The sequence below is a fragment of the Hydra vulgaris genome, chromosome 05 (assembly GCF_038396675.1).
Source record: "Hydra vulgaris chromosome 05, alternate assembly HydraT2T_AEP".
Lineage (NCBI taxonomy): Eukaryota > Metazoa > Cnidaria > Hydrozoa > Anthoathecata > Hydridae > Hydra > Hydra vulgaris.
In genome coordinates, this window is record NC_088924.1 from 42,824,113 (window position 1) to 42,846,637 (window position 22,525).

At 26.6% G+C, this 22,525-nt stretch overlaps 1 protein-coding gene across 1 annotated transcript in view; it reads left to right on the forward strand.

Moving 5' to 3' along the window:
* Positions 1-22,525, forward strand: part of LOC136080066 (uncharacterized) — a 126,070-nt gene that overhangs the window by 45,611 nt on the left and 57,934 nt on the right. The window contains exon 5 of the mRNA XM_065796680.1: positions 11,454-11,614. Coding sequence (XP_065652752.1) covers positions 11,454-11,614 — 161 coding nt within the window. The remainder of the gene's footprint in view (positions 1-11,453; positions 11,615-22,525) is intronic.

Below are 22,525 nucleotides of genomic sequence, written 5' to 3' on the forward strand. Positions count from 1 at the left end.
TGTAAAAATTAAATACAATAACACCTTACAATACAATAATAATGCATCCCAATACTAGGGACATCAAAACATTATTTATTGTTATTGTATTGCTGTGATTAAAAACAGTTACAATAAATATTGTATTTTTTTTTCTAACAATACATTGAAAATCAAAAACTATTATTTTGCGTTACTGTGATATAAAACAATTACAGTAACTTTCACATTGTTTTGCTGGGATAAAAACAATTACAATAAGTATTGTGGTGTATTGCCTTACTATTTCAAAGTCCAATAGCTATTGTATTTTAAAGTAACTAGATTCTTTTTCCGCGCATTAATAATTATTTAGGCACTGGAAAATTCAGAGGTGCACGCGATGCTCGTTTTTAGCAGTCATTTATAGATTATAAATTTTATTTATTTTAAGTGAAGTTAAGCCCGGAAAGCCAAAGAAGTATATATATATATTATATCAACTTAATAAATATAAAGTTCAGGGGCGCTCGTGGCACCCATTTCTAACAACCATTTACATATATAAATTTTAACCATTTTGAGTTTAATAATATAACTGTTTAAATAATAATTTATTTAGAGTTAACATTAATAATATTCATTCAAAATCATACAAATATATAGTTATCATATGCTTGTAATAGCATAATTATTTACTTTGTAAGGTGAAATTTTTGATTTTTTTATAATTTTGTTTAAACTGAATTGAAATGTTTCACCGGAAGATGACGTCTAAAATAATTAATTAACTAAATAAAGGGCGTGAAAATAAGTTTTTTTTTGAATATAATTAACGGCTAATATGTAATAAATTACAGCGTTATGGAATCAGAGAACCATTGACCGGGGTAAATATCGATTAGACTGTCTAAAATGTGACCTAGTTTTGTTTTGCAAAATAATTTTCTACATTTTCATTTTGTTAATTACCTATCAGACCGTACCACCCTGCCGGCAAACAACGTTAAAATAACGTTGAACTTACGTTGAAACCTAACGTTGAATTTATGTCGATTTAACATTTAGAATAAAAGTTTTTTTCAACGTTGATTTATCAACGTTAAATCGACGTTAGGTTCAAACGTTGTATCAACGTCGATTCGACGCAAAAAAACGTTAAAATAACGTTAAACTTACGTTGAAACAACGTTAAGAATGACAGTTTTTGTAACATTGATTTATCAACGTTAAACCGGCTGTTAAAAAACGTTTTGTAATCACAGAATTTTAAAAAAATCAAAAAAGACAAACTTGAAAAAAATATAATGAATGGAAAGGTGTTACAACTTAAATAGATATTCCATTTACAAAGTCATATAAATTAGTGTTTCTAAGTGTATTTTTCCACCTTTGCCCTTCATATCCGTGGAGGTCATAAAATTTTTTCAAAAAAACTCTGAATTTTAAAAAGGTAATTTAACTGTTAGACAGAGCCGTCCCGAAGTGCTCTCTCATGGGGAGGGAAGGAGGGTGATTGGATATATTTTTTGCCAACTAGAGAGAAACACACACAAAAAAAAAAACATCAATATTTGCAATTAGCCAACCATAGTACAAAACTTGCTAAATGTGTCAACTTAAATGCTTATATGACAGCTTTGGGAGTGGTGGGACACCCCTTACACCCCCCGTTCGGGACAGCCCCGCTGTTAGATGATTATTAAAAATGTTTTCAAATATTTAATTTAAATGAAAGAAACTTTTTTCTAAATAAATTAATAATCAAAATATTAAATTTTTCTAACATTCAAAAGTAATTATCGGGGTGGCCACATAAAATTTTTATAAGACATATAGGATTTTAGAGGAAATTTTGCACCTAATATAAAGGATTTTTTTTGTTTTAATTTAGATTTAACGTCCACGTTTTTACACTTATGGGGCTTGGACAGAGGTCAATAAAGTAATTTTTCATCTAAAATAGCATGCATTTGCTGAAGCAATTTTTAATAATCCCTTGAGCTTTCAGGGGAATATATATATACACATATATACATATACACACACATATATATATATATATATATATATATATATATATATATATACATGTATATATTTATATACATCTACACATATATATATATATATATATATATATTTGCACATATATATATATATATACATATATATATATATACATATATATATATATATATATATATTTATATATATATATATATATATATATATATATATATATATATATATATATATATATATATACATATATATATATATATATATATATATATATATATATATATATATATATATATATATATATATATATATATATATATATATATATACATACATATATATATGCAGTAGAAAGATATATATATATATATATATATACATATATATCTTTAGTAGAAAATCATATAACAAAACTTTTTTTTTATTTACACTGAGTTTCATCAATAAAGACATATCAGTAATGATGAGTCTTTATTATTAAAACACAGTGTAAAAGCATATTTGATGAGTCTCTATTGATGAAACACAGTGTAAAATAAAAAAAAAAAATTTGTAAAGTGATTTTCTACTAATACATAATTGCTCTGTTCTTTAAAGAACATTGAGCACTCTATTTTGTAGAATACATTTAAAAGTTGTTTATATATATATATATATATATATATATATATATATATATATATATATATATATATATATATATATATATATATATATATATATATATATATAAATAGATCTATAGTTTATTGTCTTTGGGAAGAGCAGAAGGAAAAAAGTGATTCTTACACCAACACACGTCATTAATTTAATTACAAATAAATCGTTTTTAAAAAAAACCACAAAAGCGCAAATTTAATTGACCAGAATGTTTTAAAAACATTCTGAATGTTTTAAACAATATAAACAATGTTTTTATTTTTATTTTTTTTAATAAAATGTTTTTATTTTAAATTTTTTTAATAAGACGTTTTTTTTTTTTAACTGTAAATCATGCGCGGAGTGTTGCTACATCGACTATCTTATAGCCTGACTCGCAATGGAGTGCTGCTACATCGACTGACAAATAGCTTGACTCGCAAGGGAGTGCTGCTACAGCGACTGACAAAGAGCCTGACCCGCTAGGGAGTGCTGCTACATCTACTATCTTTTAGCCTGACCCGCAAGGGAGTGTTGCTACATCGACTGAGGGTTTGGTTGGGGCAGACAGTCTATCAATTAATAAAAAAAAATAATTCCGGTCTTGCATTTTACTTTTTACTTTTTGTCAACAAAATATGGAAAAAACTTTCGGACAATATCTACGGGTTGTCTATATATATATATATATACATATATATATATATATATATATATATATATATATATATATATATATATATTATTATAATTATTATTGTTATTTTTTGTCAACAAAATATGGAAAAAACTTTCGGACAACATCTACGGGTTGTCTATATATATATATATATATATATATATATATATATATATATATATATATATATATATATATATATATATATATATATATATATATAGATCTATAGTTTGTTGGCTTTGGGAAGAGCGGAAGGAAAAAAGTGATTCTTACGCCAACATATACGTCACTTTTAATTACTTTTAACTTTCGTCCAACATTTCCGTGTTGGACGAAAGTAAAAACCATTAATTTAATTACAAATTAATCGTTTTTTAAAAAAACCACAAAAACGCAAATTTAATTGACCGGAATGTTTTTAAAAACATTCTGAATGTTTTTAAAAGGTTTTGAATGTTTTTAACAATATAAACAATGTTTTTATTTTTATTTTTTTAAATAAAATGTTTTTATTTTTATTTTTTTTACTGTAAATCATGCGCGGAGTGATGCTACATCAACTATCTTATAGCCTGACTCGCAAGGGAGTGCTGCTACATCGACTGACAAATAGCCTGACTCGCAAGGGAGTGCTGCTACATCGACTGACAAATAGCCTGACTCGCAAGGGAGTGCTGCTACATCGACTGACAAATAGCCTGACCCACAAGGGAGTGCTGCTACATCGACTGAGGGTTTGGTTGGGGCAGGCAGTCTATCATTATTAAAAAAAAAAATTCCGGTCTTGCATTTTAATTTTTACTTTTTGTCAACAAAATATGGAAAAAACTTTTGGACAACATCTAAGGGTTCTATATATATATATATATATATATATATATATATATATATATATATATATATATATATATATATATATGTATATATATATATATATATATATATATATATATATATATATATATATATATATATATATATAATATATATATATGTAAATTGTGTTAGTGTATTTTACAAATAGAGTGCTCAATGTTCTTAGAAAACAGAGCAATAATAAATTAGTAAAAAACACTTATCTAACTTCTTATATTTATATTTATATATGTATATATATATTTACCTATAGACTTGATCAATGAACGATCTTTGATAACTGAACCTGTAAAATATAATTACTAATTTATGGTATAAATTACAAAAACATTTTTATTCTTAGGTATAAAAATTGAAACTTATGAAATCCAAGCACATAAAACTAATACCTACTTGGGAAATTTTATTTGTTTATGTTTTCTTTATCGTAAATAGACATTCTCATTATAACATTTTTCTTTTGTAGTTGTAAATTCAAATTTTTCACAATCCTGTTTGCTTTCTGTGGAATTGAAATAGTTATATGAACAGTTATATGAATAGTTATATACTTTGTATCAACAAAATAAGTCTTTTTAACAAAATTAGTTAAAAAATAATAATTGTAATATATAGATGTAATACCTGAAGAGAATTTAGTTATACTTTGTGGAAACTTACACAGATTCTTCTCAGCATTTTAGTGCAGTCAATGCTTTGATACCTGGAGGCTAATAAACAGTTTTATTACAAATCCAATTAGATAGAATTACACCTTCTTCTCCTTGTAAATCTTCATTCCAAACAGCTCCTTTCTACATATTTGATTTTGAAAATATTATATGAACTAATAAAAAACAAAGAAACCATAATATAAGTGTACGTAAAGGCCTAGTTAATCCAGCTAAATCTTGACATTTTATAACCATGATACTTGCTAAACAATAATATTAGTAGACATTATTAGCAAAGATAAGATTTTCTTTATTTTATAAATTTATTATATTTTAAATTACTTTTTATGAATATATTTATTATTCTATTAACCTGCATAGTTCTAAATATATTATGTTCAAATAATTCAAGTCATCAAAGAAAAATAATGAAAGAATCCCAGGTTGCTAAAACATAATTAACTACATAAGAGTAATACAGAATTTTGAACAAAAATAGATAATATTCATTATTAATACAAATATAATATAAAGTTTATTATAAAATATCACACAACAATAACTTAGTTTGATTGATAATATAAAAGCAACAAAAATTAAAAAAAAAACATCTCAATAAATAATAAATTACACTGATAAACAAATAAAATTTTATTGTGCACATCTTGTTAACTAGGCGGTTTTTTAAAACAAATTAAATATGCTGATTTCAAATATGCAAACCGTTTTTCACCATCACATCAAGTTGTAAAGATATTTGGGTTCAAATCTTTAGTATTTAAGGTAAAGTCCCTAATATTGTCGAAAAAAAAGTTATTCAAAAGTATGTCAACCTGGGTCTCAAAAGAAGCATATTTTCTTAGAGATTTTAAAAATGGTATTTGTTTGTAATAAAAATAACTACTTTTTGTATTATTGCTGAGAAACATTTTGTTAAAATTTTTTTAAAAGTCTTTCGCATTTTTTCACATAATTTTTTTTCTTAATAAATTTTAAGTAAAAATATTTATCTTTTCTAAAACAAAAACATATTACTAATAGACAACAAGAAAATATTTCTTTATTGAAATATCAGTAAATATTTACAACAATCTATCTAATTTCCTTTCTTTTCTGCCACATTTTCGAAATGGAGCGTATTTTAAGAAGTCAAACAAAATGCCATCAATTAATGTTTCAGTCGCTTCATAGTATTCAATAGAAGAAGCTGTAAATAGAAATAAAAAAGTTTTATATATCTTACAAAGGTATACCTTTTAAAGCACCATATAGTCTGGTAAACTTCTGTTAGTAAAACAAGAAAAATATAATCAGTCCTGATCTGAATAACAAGTTAACACCAGGAATAGCATCTGGTTGTAAAAATTGCCTAATTTCGCTCATAATGTATCATCATCATGTTAATGAAAATGAAACTGTAGACACTTAACATTAATTGCCCTTAAACCATTGAAATTATAATACCAAATAAGAAGCCATTGTTCTAATATATACAGTTATAAGTTTTTATAAGTTTTGACATAAAGCTGTAGACATAAAATTAAAAATAGTTCTGAAACTAAATGACATAACTATTTTATAAAATACTTATTAAAACTCACTCAGGAGCAAGTTTTCATCAGGACTGATGATTTTCATCAGGAATGATGATTGTGTTATTTTTGTCATCTAATATCTTGTCCACTTCAACAAATATAGCTACCGACAAAATAAAACTTATTTGGCTTATAAATTCATTACTATAATCAGGCTTTCTCACTGTGTTTTGGGATTTCTTTTATCAGTAAGAAAATAGAACACTCTCTTTTGAAACTCTATAACTTAAAATAGTTTCACAATACAACTTTTGTTGAATATTTATACAAACCTAATAAAATTAAACAAAAATTTACATAAAAATAATTAATAACATACTGCCTTCGGCCATCAATAACTTATCAACGTTATCTAATTTTGGTACTTTGTTACCTTTTTTCTTATCCTCATGGAAAGATAAAACAACTTTGCTTGAGACTCCAAAATCAGTTACTGTAGAAAGCAAGTGTGGTGGTCAATACTGTTATTTTGATCTTCAAACTGGTATACAAAAAGCTGTTTCCGCAGATAGCATAAGGCTTCTGCTATCAGTGTAGCTAACTGCTCGTTTACTTATTCACGTGAACAGCAGTGCTCTACTGCCAATTTGCGAGTTTATGATTAAAACAAACATCGTTTTTATCAATTTCTTCGGAGAAAAACACAGTGTCATTGTCAGTTTGAGACAAATAATCATAAAGAAATTCTTTACTTTCATAATCGCTTTCCAAATTTTTGTCTTCTTCTACTTAACTGATTTTTTGTGTAAATTTTGAGTTGTCATTATTTTTTTGGACTTTCTCTTCTTCACTACTAGAAGATGATTCTGCCAGAGCTACAACATTAGAGTGGCATTTTTGCAAGTTTCTTATATAAGTCATTAATTTCTTTTGTCGTAAGAACAAGTAGAAATTTGAATACTAAATAAAACGTTTTTGAAAATTCAAAAGTCAAAATTTCAAACATAAACACCCTCTGTTTTGCACATTATACTAAAATATTGCATTATTACTTTTTCGCTCTAACTATTATTTTTACTTTAAGCGCCAATTCAACGGACGGTTTTTTTTTAAGTTTTTTTGTGAACGTTGATTTAACGTTGAAGCAACGTTAAATAAACAACGTTTACATCGTAACGTTGTTTTAACGTTGAAACATAGTTGAACAATGTTGAAACAACGCTTCAACCGAATTTCAACGTTGAAACAACGTAGAAATGCCGGCTGGGCAGTAAATTTTGTAGGGGTTCATTTTTGAAAAATGAGGCAAAATTGAAACTTGACAAAATTCTGTTATAGCTTTGCCACTAGATCCAAAAGTTCAGTTACTTCATGAAACACATACAGCCATTAGAGCCTTAGGGAAACAAGAGACAGAGTTATATTAAAGTAAGTGTTATTTGAGTAAGTTTCGAAACAATTGGATAGGTGCCTAATGTAAAAGCAAATAACTAAGAGGAAGAAATGGTAGTAATTGATTATGCCTATCCCCACCAGTAAAAGAAGTACAGGTCAGATCAAACTCACTCTTATAAAGCTATATAGAGTTTGCAACGAAGAAAAGTGACGTTCAGTAAATAAAATAGAATTAGAATCAATAATTACATTTTAGTTGTACCCGATTTCAAGGTCACATATTTCGCAGACTGGACTGTTAAAACATTTATTAAATTTTGACATTACAGTAATTTTTTTTTATTACAATAACAATAAATGTTATTGTATTATAAAGATAAATTACAATACAATAACTACTGTTATTGTAGTAGGTCATTACAATATATTTTTTTCTTCAGAAATTGTTATTGTATTATGAAGATAAATTACAATAAAATATTTATTGTTATTGTATTACAGTATTAAAACAATTGAAAATCACAAGTATTGTAATGCTTTAAAAAATTTGTTACAGTAACAATATTCTTTTTTTTGTTATTGTTTTTATTACAATTACAACAGTCTGAACATAACTATAACATAAATACGTAATAAATACTGAACATATCTATAACATAAATACGTGACATTTCTTGCGGCGTTTTTCAACGATCAAGACAAATAAAATAAAATATCAACCATTTATCAAGGCACTATCAAATTAACAAAGCAAAAGAGGACCACAAAACGGTTAACAGGGAGAAAAACATTTTCAATTTTTTCAATCTAGGCATATATGTTTATAGCAAAAATACAAATATAGCAAAAATGACTTTAATTGGTAAAATAAAGTTTTCGCTAGCAACGGGCTATTTTTTATTTGCCTCCACAGCAACACCTTCTGGAGTAGCAGAACGGACTTAGTAATTTTTTTCTTTATTAAGTTACAGACCATAACTTTTTTAGACCATCCGCAGCTTATTAGGACTTATCACCTAAGCACATTCATAAAATTACTATATTGACATATCCGCATAAAATTTCTACCGGTGTGTTGCTGTTTTTAAAAATTTTAGTCTTTTTTAAAAATTCTCTCCCTTTCGTTTGTTATAGTGTATAATATCTTTACATATGTTATTTATTTTATTTCTATAAAACTTTAAAAGTGTTTTATTTTGATTTTTAGAAAAATTAAAAAAGATTAAAAAAAAGAGAAAGACGCTAAGGGTAGGATTCGAACCGCGGCTTTTTGCAATAGAAGCTTTGTCTGTGGAAAATTTTAAAACTATATAAGAAATAAAAGACTTTATAAAACGGAAATAAACTGCTACAAATTTATCAAATCTAATGAGATGTTGCCACAATCCAATTTTCAAGTGAAAGTAAAACTGTAAAACTTGATATATGCTTTAGTATGTTTTAACATTACATAATTTGAAGTGTACGTAATTTAGATATTTGCATATTCTTTTGTCCACTTTTCTTATAAGAAAAGTTCTGCAACTCTTTCTCGCTACTACCTCAGTTGCAATGGCTGCCAAGAGTACCGCGTCAAACACGCTCGGATGAACATTACTATTACGTTGTTCAATATATAACATGATTAAGATAGAAGAACTCGTTAGTATAAAATATAAAAAGTACCTAAAATAAAATATATATGCATCCAAGTATATATTATAAAAACAAAAAGTATGTTAAGAATGTAAATGTATATATAAATTAAGATAAAAGAATTCGTATATATAAATTACGATAAATGATTTTTTAAGAGTATTAATAATAAAACAAAACAAACTTAAAAATATATAAGACTGTTTTTGATTGAGAAAATAACTTTTTTCAATTTTCTTTTAAATATAAAAAAGTTCCATTCTTGAGAAAAATCAAAAAGTTTTAAAACTACTTTGTTCCATAAAAATACTCCTCTTAACAAAATAAAAAATTTACAAAAGTTAGTTTTGAAAACTGGTTGAAGAATAAAGTTTTCATTACCCAAATTGAATTTCTTTTATAAAATATAAACTGTAAAAAAATTGGAGATGTGCGAGTTTTAAATTTAAACATAAAACACAATACATTAAAAATATTAGGTTGATATGTATTCAAGAATATTCATTTCATATAAAAGAGGCTTAGCAAAATAAAAACGATATTTAAAATTAATTAGTTGTGCAACAAGTTTCTGTTGGCGATAAAGTGGTTCTAATTTAGTTTTGCTAACACTACCCCAAACCGCGTTAGCATAGTTTAGATAGAAATGAATAAAAGAGTGGTATAGCTGAATTTAAGTATGTTTATTTAGCATTCTCCTTATTTTAAATTGTATTCCTATACTTTTTGGATAGTTTAAAGGATAAGATTTCAATGAGCCTTTTCCATGTTAGATTTTCATCAATATAAAGCCCAAAAATATTAGTAGCCCTTACCCTTTTAATTTGCATGTCATCAATAAATAGAGCAGGTAATTCACTAGGTAGAAAAGATTTTTTGAAGTATGGATAAAAAAGAGACCATTTTGCTCTTTCGATAGAAAGATAAAACTTATTTAATTTAAACCATTCAAAAATTTTTATTCATTACATGTTCATACTATGAAATTTCTTTTTCAATTGACCAGTTTAAATATCTTTATTAGCCAATTTTTTACGTCAAAAAAAACAAACAAACAAAAACACATCCCTTTACTAAAATGCTAAAGAAAAAATTTAATTTCTATGGCATATAATAAAAAAAACTATCGGCCGAGAAAATGCAAAAGAGCAAATGCTTTTACTATGCGATTTAAAAGTTATTGCTCCATTTTTCGCGAAAAAAATCCTTTTTTGCGCGAAAGCATGCTCATGAGCATTTGCTTAAAGTGTTGAGCAATTACTCACATGAGTAAAACGCGTGAATTAAAGAGGTATTACTTAAAAAATAATGAATAATTTATAGTATTTTACTACTTTGTTTTACTAAATATATATATATTTATATGTATATATATATATAAATATATATATATATAACTATATATATATATATATATATATATATATATGTATATATATATATATATATATATATATATATATATATATATATATTTATATACATATATATATATATATATATATATATATATATATATATATATATATATATATATATATATATATATTAGTAAAAAATACTTATCTAACTTTTTTCTTCAACTTGACGTTTCACCATTGCTGGATCATCAGGAAGAGTTCTTTATAAATACTTTATATATATATATATATATATATATATATATATATATATATATATATATATATATATATATATATATATATATATATATATATATATGTATATATGTATTTTTATAAAGTTCCGTACAGTAAAAAGCTTTCGGTAAAGGTCTTTTTTGGAAATAAAAGACAGTTAACAATAGCCAATAAATATTTTGGTCATTTTTTATTATAAAGTTTAAATAAAACAATATGAATTTATTGAAAAAATGCCCCTTCCTCCACCTTGATTCTACATTTGGGGCACGTTATATATATATATAAATATATATATATATATATATATAGATATATAAATAAATATATATATATATATATATATATATATATATATATATATATATATATATTTAAATTAATATACATTAACAACAGCAACTTTTATAATTAGGTTGGTTATGTAAACACAACGACTCAGTTTGCAATGGCATATACACGTGTTGCTTACAATCCATTTAGGCTCATTGTTTATCTCAAAACTTTTAAAGTTGTGGCTAATGTAAAGAATAGTGATGTTTATCTTGATAGTAGCACTTACTTATATGAGCAAATGTATAAAGTTTTTAATTTTCTTTTTTACAAAAATTAATAAGTACTTTGTTTAATATTTGTTGTAAACAAACGTATTTATATATTTAATAGTATATATATATATATATATATATATATATATATATATACATATATATATATATATATACATATATATATATATATATATATATATATATATATATATATATATATATATATATATATATATATATATGTATATATATATATACATATATGTACATAGATATGTATATATATATATATTTATATATATATATATATATATATATATATATATAAATTATTTATATCTAGATATATACAAATATATATCTGTATAAATAATCATATATCTTTATATATAGTTATACATAGTATCCGGCAAAACGATTGCAACCAAATAATGCTAATTTTGCTTCTTTATATGAAAGTGCTGCATTTTTTCAATTTAGAGAAATAACTATGTAGCTGTTTAGAGACAAAGATCTTTAAGTTTTATTAATCACAAAATTCATTATTTGTACACGAAAATTATTAAATTAATCAAAAGTATTAAAAAAAGTTGATTTACTTCTGGACAAAACAAGTGCAACTCGACAAAATGTTGACCAAGCTGTATTTCGCTATCAATATTTCGTGGCGAATCCTTTGTTGTCGTTCATAGCCTTGCATCTTTGAGACATAGATTCGATCAGGTGATCAATGAAACTTTGTGGAATTGCTGCCCAGGCCTTTAAAATTTGTTCAAACAGTTGATCCTTATTACGAACATCTTCACGATTAACTCTACGGTTGACGATCTCCCACAGGTTCTCGATAGGGTTGAGATCCGGAGATTGAGGCGGCCAATCCATCACTGATTGGTGGTTGTCTCAAAACCACTGCTAGACTACTTTTGCAGTGTGTTTCGGATTGTTGTCTTGCTGAAAAACCCATTTTATTGGCATATTCCATTCAGCATGAGGTAACATAACATCTTTCAGGATATTTTTATACAAGAAACGGTCCATTGAATTTTTGCCATTTCTGCACATTCCAGTTAATATGAGATGTAGCAAACAGGAGTCTTTTCTGGTTTTTTAGTGAAATCAGCGAGTTCTTTGCAGGGCGTCGAGAAAACAATCCGGCTTCAACAGCACGTCGTTTGATTATTCGGTCCGATACAGGCAGCTCTAATTAATTTTGTATCTCAACTGATGATATCCAGAGATCCTTCTTGACGGATCTGACGATCATATAATCCTCTCTAGAAGTGGTGGAACGCGGTCTTCCACCTTTGTTATCTGGTGCCAACTTCCCTGTAGAATGATATTTTGAAAATATTCTTGATACGGTTCATTTTTTCACGCGATATTTATCACAAATACTTTTTTGTGACATTCAACTTACGTAATCGCCAATAATTTTCTTTCTTAGTTCCAATCCTAGACTGTCAAGAGCCATTTTTGCACTTGAAGTCATAAAAAAATTGATTCTAGAGGGTATTAACGGCTGACGATTGCTTTCGGGCATGAAACTTTAAGTCCCGCTAATCAGTTGTTTTTATTCATCTAAATTTAATTATATATAGCTCTATTATTCAGTAATATTGAGCACTGTAACACGTACAAGAGATTTCGTATTATTACATCAAAATACGTAACCTCGAATATATTCTATATATCGATATCTATACAAATATAAAAACATATATATATATATATATATATATATATATATATATATATATATATATATATATATATATATATATATATATATATATATATATATATATATATATTTATACATATATTTATATATATATATATATATATATATATATATATATATATATATATATATATATTTATACATATATATATATTTATATATATATTTAAACAACTTTAGAATGTATTCTTCACAATAGAGTGCTCAATGTTCTTAAAAAAACAGAGCAATTATATTTTAGTAGAAAATCACCTAAAGTTTTTTTTTATCTTATACTGTGTTTCATCAGCAAAGATTCATCAAATGATGATCATTTCTGATGAACCTTTGTTGATGAAACACAGTGCAAAATGAAAAAAATTTTTGTTAAGTGATTTTCTACTAATTTAATATATATAAACATATATATATATATATATATATATATATATATATATATATATATATATATATATATATATATATATATATATATATACAGTATTGGAAAAAACTAAAGCAACTCAGGTTATAAAATCATACTTTTATTAAGATACTCATTATTTTTTTATAATATTGAAAAAAAATTTATTTTTTATTAAAACAAAACATAAGTTACCTGAAAATTATTAAACTTTTATAATGTATTAAATATAAAAAATACTAAAAAAAAACATTTTTTTCTAAATGATTGCAGTTATGAACTGGAAAAAACTAATGCAACTTTTTATAATAGAAAAAATTGAATAAATCATTAAAAAAAAAAAAAAAAAAATATTTTGTAGATTAACCCTTGTTTTTAATTACATCTTCACAACGTTTCGGCATTGATTTTATCAAGCTCTCAATAGTTCCTTTTGGAATCTGCATCCACTCCTTTCAATGGCCTTGAATAATTGATTTTGGTTGAAAAATCTGGACCCTCTTAATCTTTTTTTTTGCAATATACCATAAATTCTCTATCGGATTTAAATCCGGGTATTGAGCGGGCCACTTTATTAATTAAATTTAATTATCTTCGATCCATTTTGTCACGAATGCTGATGTATGCTTAGGATCCCGGTCATGGTGAAATATTTAACGAAGGGGCATTTCCTCCTCAGCATATAGTAACATTTTTGTTTCCAAAACTTCTTTGTATTGGAAACGATCCATTTACTTTCACAATAGGTCCTGATCCACCCCATGAAAAACATTCCCACGGCATCAAAGACCCACCTCCATGTTTCACTGTCAAGTTGCAGTATTTAGGCAATAATCTTGTCCCATTGGTCTTCTAACATGTATTATACCATCAGATTGAATTAAATTTGGATTCGTCGGAAAAAAGTTCAGTTTTCCATTGTTGTTGAGTCCATTTCCCACAAGTTTTGAAAAAATTTATCCTTGCAAGTCGTATTTTTTTTAGATATGATTGACTTACAAGCTGACCGCCGACTTGGTAATTTAGCCTTTACAGCTCTATTTCCGATGGTTCTATCTGTAATATTTAACTCTAAGTTCCTTAAAACTTCAGTGGATGAAATTGCAAGATATTTCTTTATTTGGCTAATAATTAATTTATCTTCACAGGTTGTTGTTTTTCGTGGACGGTCTCCTTTATGATTTACTTCTACCTTACCAGTTGTAATAAATTTTTTTAATAATCTTGATATTACAGATTTATTAATGTTATACTTTTCGCTTAATTCTTTTTGAATTAATCGTTTATTACAATTACTAACAATGCAATTTCTAGTAAAAACATTGTATTTATTTCTCGCCATATTAATTTTTTTATAACTTCAATTAGCTAACAAACAACTATCTTCACAAATTGAAAAACTGACTGTGAGTTATTTTGAAAAATAGGATATTATGCAAAAAGCTGCTTTAGTTTTTTCCAATACAGTATATATATATATATATATATTTTTTTTTTATGCTTTTTGAAATGTTGTTTGACCAGTTGTAGCTAACTTTTGTGGTGTTTTGATTGAATAGTTTACGCAATGGATTTGATGGTGGGAAATGCTTATCTATTAATTGCAAAAAGATTTGGCCAGGGCTTGTAAAGACGCTTTTATAGTAGGGTGGGTTAAGCCAAAATATATTCCTTTTATTTTTTAAGGGTTGTCTTTTTTTTTATTGTACTTTAAGTTGAAGTTTTTAAAACCGTTTTGTTTAAGTGCTTCTTTGTATTCTGTTGTTGATGAGGTAAATATTTTTTCATTAAGATAATTTTAAAGGTTTCCAGTTTTTTATATCTTTGTTGTTATAGAGTTTGTAGAATTTAAAAAAAGAAAATTTTATTTGCTCTTGTTACAACTAAATAGAAATTAAATCAGTCTTTAATTATTATAATTATTTTTAATTCTTGGACGCATTAGACTTTGCACCGATAATTGCTTCGCATTTGTGGGGATGTTTTCAACTAGTTTTTTCAATAAGCTAACTTCTAGCGAATTCCAACAATTTAAAAGTTACCAAAATAATTGATCTTAGTTGCTAGGTTTTTGAGTTTAGAGTCTAATATTGACCAGAGATGCTTAATCGGATTAAGTCAGGTGATTGTGCTGGCAATCCAAATGTAGGTATTCCAACCTTTTGTATATACCTTTTTTTTCTTGTTGTACGTTTTGGGTAATTGTCTCGCTGAAACATATAGTTTCCATATGGAAAGAGATGTGTTATACCTAGTTATAATTGGTGAACTAAAATATATAATGGTAGTTATGTTGGTCCATGATTCCTTTAACTCTGTACAGGTTTAAATAATTAAATAAAGTTTTATATTTAATTAAAGTTTAAATTAAATAAATATCTATGTATATATATATATATATATATATATATATATATATATATATATATATATATATATATATATATATATATATATATATATATATATATATATATTACCTTTTTTTTTTTCACATTCTTTCAAGATTACTATAATGTAGTATAAAAGGTGACTCATTAGTCCATATGCCACGTTTCAATTGCTTAAGTATAGGTTAAGTTTGCGGCCGTGGCGCAGTGGTTAGAACGCTCGCTTTTTAAGCAGCAGATCCAGGTTCGAAACAAGCTCTGGACATATTTTCGCGTCACGGTAAGGAAGGAGGCGTGAACTTCCTGGTTAAATGCACTTTCGCGGTGCTCTGTGACAAGACCGTTAGGACTTTTTGGGGCACCTAAAATTAAAAAAAAAATAAAATAAATAAAAAATAAAAAACATAGATAATCAATAATTGAGAGAGGCATCTGCCTTAGGGCTTGAGGCGGGTGGTTTGATTCAGTTTGAATGTTGAGTAGTAGGTCATTTTATTTGATAATATTTTGGTAGGAGTTTTGTTATAGATTGAAAGTTACGTTAAGAAAACTAACGTTACTTAGATTGGTTTGAATCTCTACTTGGGTTAGGGTTAGGCTAACGGTTAAGGTTAAATATTCAAATACATTGGAATAGCCTTAGGAATATGGTCAATGTTATCTTTAGGGATAGAACTTTTTTTTTTTTTTTAAATTTTATTTTACAACAATCATTATTATATATTTCAAAAACAAATAATGTTTACATGTCTCCAGTTTATATAAATGTCCATCACAAATATTTACAATATCTTATTAGCGTTAACAATGCTGTTTTATGCATGCGCGTTTGACATTTTACCTCATGCGAGTTAAAACAATAAACTTAAAAATTCGTGGTTTATTATATAAATTGCTGGCTATTAACCCATGCATTTAAAAAATATACGCAAGTCCGTCGCACCACAGGGCTACTAGGGACTTGCTCGTCGTTGTCGTTGAAAATATATATTATTTGTTAAAAATATGTATTAACATTTATTAGTAGTACTATGTAGTTGTAAGGGAATTCGCAGAAGACTAAAAAAAGTCTTTTCATCGAGAACCTTTAAAACACAAAATAAACTAAAGATTTAAAGAGTAAATCTATAAAACACACATTAATTTTCTGAGGTCTACTTTTCAGTAATGTTTTACTATGTATAGTTGCTAAAAAATTTTTTTTTTTTTTTTTGATTTATGTTTAATTTCTGTTTTATTTATTTATTTTTATAGGTTAAGTTGTTCATTTTACATTTTATTATATTAGTTGTTCTTTTATATTTAAAACACATCGATAAAATTGGTTTTGTTAATTCTTTTAGTTTTTTCTTCAGAGCAATAAGATTATCCAATTTAGTAAGTTTTATATTTTGAGGTATTGTTTTGTTGTATAAATAGGGGCCACGGTAAAAAATTGAAAATCTCGAAAATTTTGTTTTTTTTTATGGGCAATGTAAAGTTTCCGGTTCCTCTTGTGATATATCTGTTGGCGTTGGTTTGAAAAAAGTTATTAGTAAAATGAGTTGGGACAAGTCCGAGCTTATATTTAAGCATAAGTAAAATATTTTGGTAGATGATAGTTTAATAGATATTTAAAGCATTTAAGTTTTTAAGTATGAGTGAATTTATTGTTATTATAAACCAATCTTGATGCGCGCTTTTGGTGTGTATGTTGAGAACTTAATTTAGACTTATTTGTACTTCCCCAGGCAATATTAGCATATGTTAGATAACTTTTTATATAAGAAAAGTAGAGAATTTTCAGATTCTCCTGGGAAAGTATAGTTTTGACTTTGTAAAGTATGCCGATACTTTTTGATATATTTGTATTTAATGTTTTTATATGGGCTTTCCAAGAAATCGTTTCGTCAATAATTATCCCAAAAAATTTGATAGTTTCAGTTCTTTCGATGTTTATGTTATCGATTTTTAGTAATGGTAGCATGCTTGGTATTTTGTTTTTTTGCTGGTGGGAATGAAACAAGATGTATTTTGTTTTTTCTTGATTTGAAGATAATTTACTTACTTTAAACCAAATGTTTAGACTCTCAAGGTCATCGTTCGCAGATTCAAAGAGATTTTCAATTGGTTCTGATGAATAAAATAAATTTGTTTCATCAGCAAACATTATTGCATCGAGTTTTTTTAGTGATTGTGGAAGATCGTTAATTTAAATTAAAAATAAAAGAGGACCAAGAATGGAACCTTGGGGAACTCCGCATTTTAATTTTAGTGAATTAGAATATTTATTATCGTTCGAAATAAGACATTGCTGTCTGTTGCACAGATAACTTTTAAACTAATCTAAGCTAGTATTTTTTATTCCGTATTTTTCCATTTTTTTAAGTAAGATATCATAATTAATTGTGTCAAATGCTTTGGATAGGTCTATAAAAGTTCCTAATACAAATTGCTTTTTATTAAAGGAATCACTTATGCTATTAACTAAATCTAAAATTGCATGTTCTGTTGAGTGCTGTGCTTGAAAGCCGAATTGTTTTTTATTTAAGAATTTGTTTTGAATTAAGTATTCATACAATCTATTGTAGATTATTCGTTCAAGTATTTTAGAAAAGGTTGGAAATATTTCGAAAATAGGTTTGCGTATCTCCGAAAAGATATTGACGACAATATTACTGCAAATGTCATCTATACCTGGAGACTTGTTTGTTTTAAGAGAGTTTATTGCATTTTCAAGTTCATCAATTTTTAGCTCTTTAAATATTAATTCGTTGTTGACACTAGTTAGATAAGTTTCAAATGAGTTGTTTGAACAATTGACTTTTAAAGCTAGATTTGGGCCTATGTTGACAAAAAAACTATTAAATTTTTCTGAAATTGCATTATTATTGTCATACTCTTTATTATCTATGACAATTTGAGCAGGTAAACTATTTTTTTTGCAGATTTTTATCCCAACTACTTCTTTTATGATATCCCAAGTTTTCTTAATATCACTATTTATATTTTTTATTTTATATGATTAATAGTTTTTCTTTGAATTTTTTAAAATTTTTTCAAACAAGTTTTTATACTGTTTGTAAACATTTAGGTTTGCCTCATTTCTATTTTTTAAGTATTTAACATAAAGTTTTTTTTTTTTTTTTTTTTTGAGGATTATTTAATACCTTTGGTGATCCATGGACATTTTAAGTGTTTTTCTTTTATTAATTTTACTATAATTGGGAAGTGCATATCATAGTTTTTTTGGAAAATTTTTTCAAAGTTATTATAAGCAGAGTAAGTGTGCCCAAGATTGCATTCATGGTATACCTTATCCCACTCTTCTGCCGACAGTAAGTCTTTAAATTGTTGAATAGCAGATTTGTGGATTTTTCTCTTAAAAGTTTTAATTTTACAACTATTATTAGATTTTATATCTTGTGTCAAGGAGGAGAAAATAGGAAAATGATCAGGTATATCTACTTTTATTATTCCTGCCTTTAGAGAAGTATCAAAGAATGAATTAGTTAATATATTGTCTATTGCAGTGATTGAAGTTGAAGTTACTCGAGTTGGTTTGGTAATAATTGGGAAGATGTAATGTTGAAGCATATCGTCAAAAAAAAGTTTAGTATTGGCATGTTTATCATATCGTAAAAAATTTATGTTTAGGTCTCCAATACAGAATAATTTTTTTTGCTCATTGTTGTTTTTTATAAAAATTTGTTTTAAATAATTGAAAAATTTAAATAAATCACCTTCAGGTGGCCGGTAACATGTGGAGACCAGTATGATTTTGATTTGTTGCTAGCTATTTCGGTTGTAAATACCTCACTATCGGCATCTGAGATCGAAAGGTCATCTCTTATTTTGGTAACTTGATCATTCCTAATATAGGTCATAATTCCATCTCCCCATTTGTTAGTTTTTCTTTCAGATGATAATAATTTGTAGTTAGGATTTTCTAAACTTGAATTTGTTCTGCATGATTCGTCAAAACACCACGTTTCTGTTAGGCATATAATACTGAATAAATAATTCCATTCAATAAGAAAATATTTTAGCTTATCCATGTTGCTATTTATACTTCTTATGTTAATATGTATTACAGTAAAATTACTCTTAAGGTTTTTAGTTCACTTTTAAAAGTTTTTATTTCAAAAAAGGATGAACTAAAATTGTTTTCGTTAAAAAAATGCAAATCAGCGTCAGAATTATCATTAAGTAAAACATTTGCTGAATTGAAAACATTTTAGTGCAATTTTTCAAAATCTATTGTTAAGTTAGTCATTATTTAAAATTGTTAAAATAGCGCTTCGCCTAATAAAACTTCGCGCGTTTACTTTCTAAAATCTCTACAATAAATTTTATCAAATTTAATAATTGCAAATTTACCTTCGCGCCGTAACCGTTTAACTTCTTCTTAAAGCTTCTTTCTTTCTAACATCGTTTCTTTTGCATATTCTTCATTAATATAAATGCCGGTTCCTTTAAGTTTATTTACTAAGCCTAATATTTTATTTTTATCCTGATAATTCAAAAGCTTTAAAACAATTGATCTTCGTGTTTTATTATCTTTAACTGTACAGACTCGGTGGGCTCGTTCCACAACTACTTCACTTAATATATTTAGTTTTGTTTTAAAGACGTCTTTTACAGCCGTCTCACAATCACTCCAGTTTTCTTCAGGGTTTTTTTTTATGCCATCGATATGTAAGTTATTACGTCTCGAGCGATTCTCTAAGTCAATAGATTTTTTTTTCAACATCAGAATTTCATTATCATATTTTGTTTATATATGAATAAATTCATCTCTAGCTTTTTCTTTTTGGAAATTTAAGCTGACTTTTATTTCGTCAACTTCATTTTCAATTCTTTTGATATTTAACTTGTTATTGTTTATCTCAGCGTCCATTTTGTCTTACCTTACTATTATTATTTTGAAGTTTGAACTTATTATTGTAGTGAAGTTTTTTTTATGATCTTTGAGTAATCTCCCGGTTTCGCCAAGTATACTTTTTTTTGTGTTCTTCTAGTTTGCTTGTGATGATTTTTTCTATATTTTTAATATTTATTTCCATTTTTATTGTAAATAAAGTTACTCTCAAAAAAAAAAAATACGTCTTACTCGTCTTGTGCCGCAAACTTCAAACCCTCACACTAACCCTGATAGAATACGTCGCGCACACAACGTCCATTTTAAAGTCAATATAATTGTCCAACTGAGCAATTAATTAAATTAACTATGGAATATACGCATCCGCAGAGACGTTAATTAGTGCGTACAAAAGAAGTCATTGCTGCTGTTAAATGTGGCATAGAGGGAGCTCAATTCAGTCTATCCAATATCGTGCAGGGTTATGGGTAGAATATCGTGTACATGAATTTGATATGTTTTTATTCACTTTATAGAAGATTAAGGAAAGATCTTGATTTGTGTTCTTACAAAATCCAACCTGTTCAAACTTTGAAGCTACACGATCACCTAGCAAAGCATTCATTCGGTTGATAGGTCCAAAACAAGATTGCCGTTAATCCCGATTTTCAAAAGCAAATTTTGTTTTGCAATGAAGCTCACTATTGGCTGAAGGGATGCATCGATAAAAGATATGCCGTATTTGGAGTGAAGATAATTCTCAAGTGTTTATTGAGTCACCGTTACATTCAGAAAACTAACTTTTTGGTGTACTTTATGAGCTAGTGGAAATATTGGTGAGCACTTCTTTAAAAATAAAGCTTTTCAGAAGGTTACAGTCAATGATGACAGCTATAGAGCCATGATTATCGACTTCTTTGTTCATCAATTAAACAAGGAGCTATGATTTCAACAAAACGACGCAACATGTAACACAGCCTGCACGACAATTGATTTATTGAAGGAAACGTTTGGATATTGCGTAATTTCACGTTTCGAATCCGTGAATTGGCCTTCAATATTGTGCGATTTAATGCCACTAGACTATTTTCTGTGAGAACACGTGATGTTGGAAGTCTACGCTAACAAATCTGAAACAATTGGTCACTTGGAGGACAATATTTGCAGCGTTATTGCAAATATACGGCCACAAATATTGATAAGAATTATTGTAAATTGCACTTCCAGATAAGACTCTGAGCCAGCCGCGGCGGTCATATTGCAGAAGTCATTTCTAAATTATAATGACGGAAATTATCTTTCAAAATAAGTAAATTTCATATCAATTTAAAAAAATCATCTTTAATTTATTCAATGTCAAAGTTTTATACCCCTAAAAAAAAACACTCTTTAGTTTCTTTAACTTTAAAGAATATAGTTTACAATTCGTAAGAACTCACCCATTTATTGGGAAACTAGGTTTGAATCCACACACTGTTCTTTTATGTGTTCTTGTTCAGCAGCACTTCGCTACATTTATTTTTGTTCTATACCGCTCTCCTTCGACTCAAGAATGCACTCTT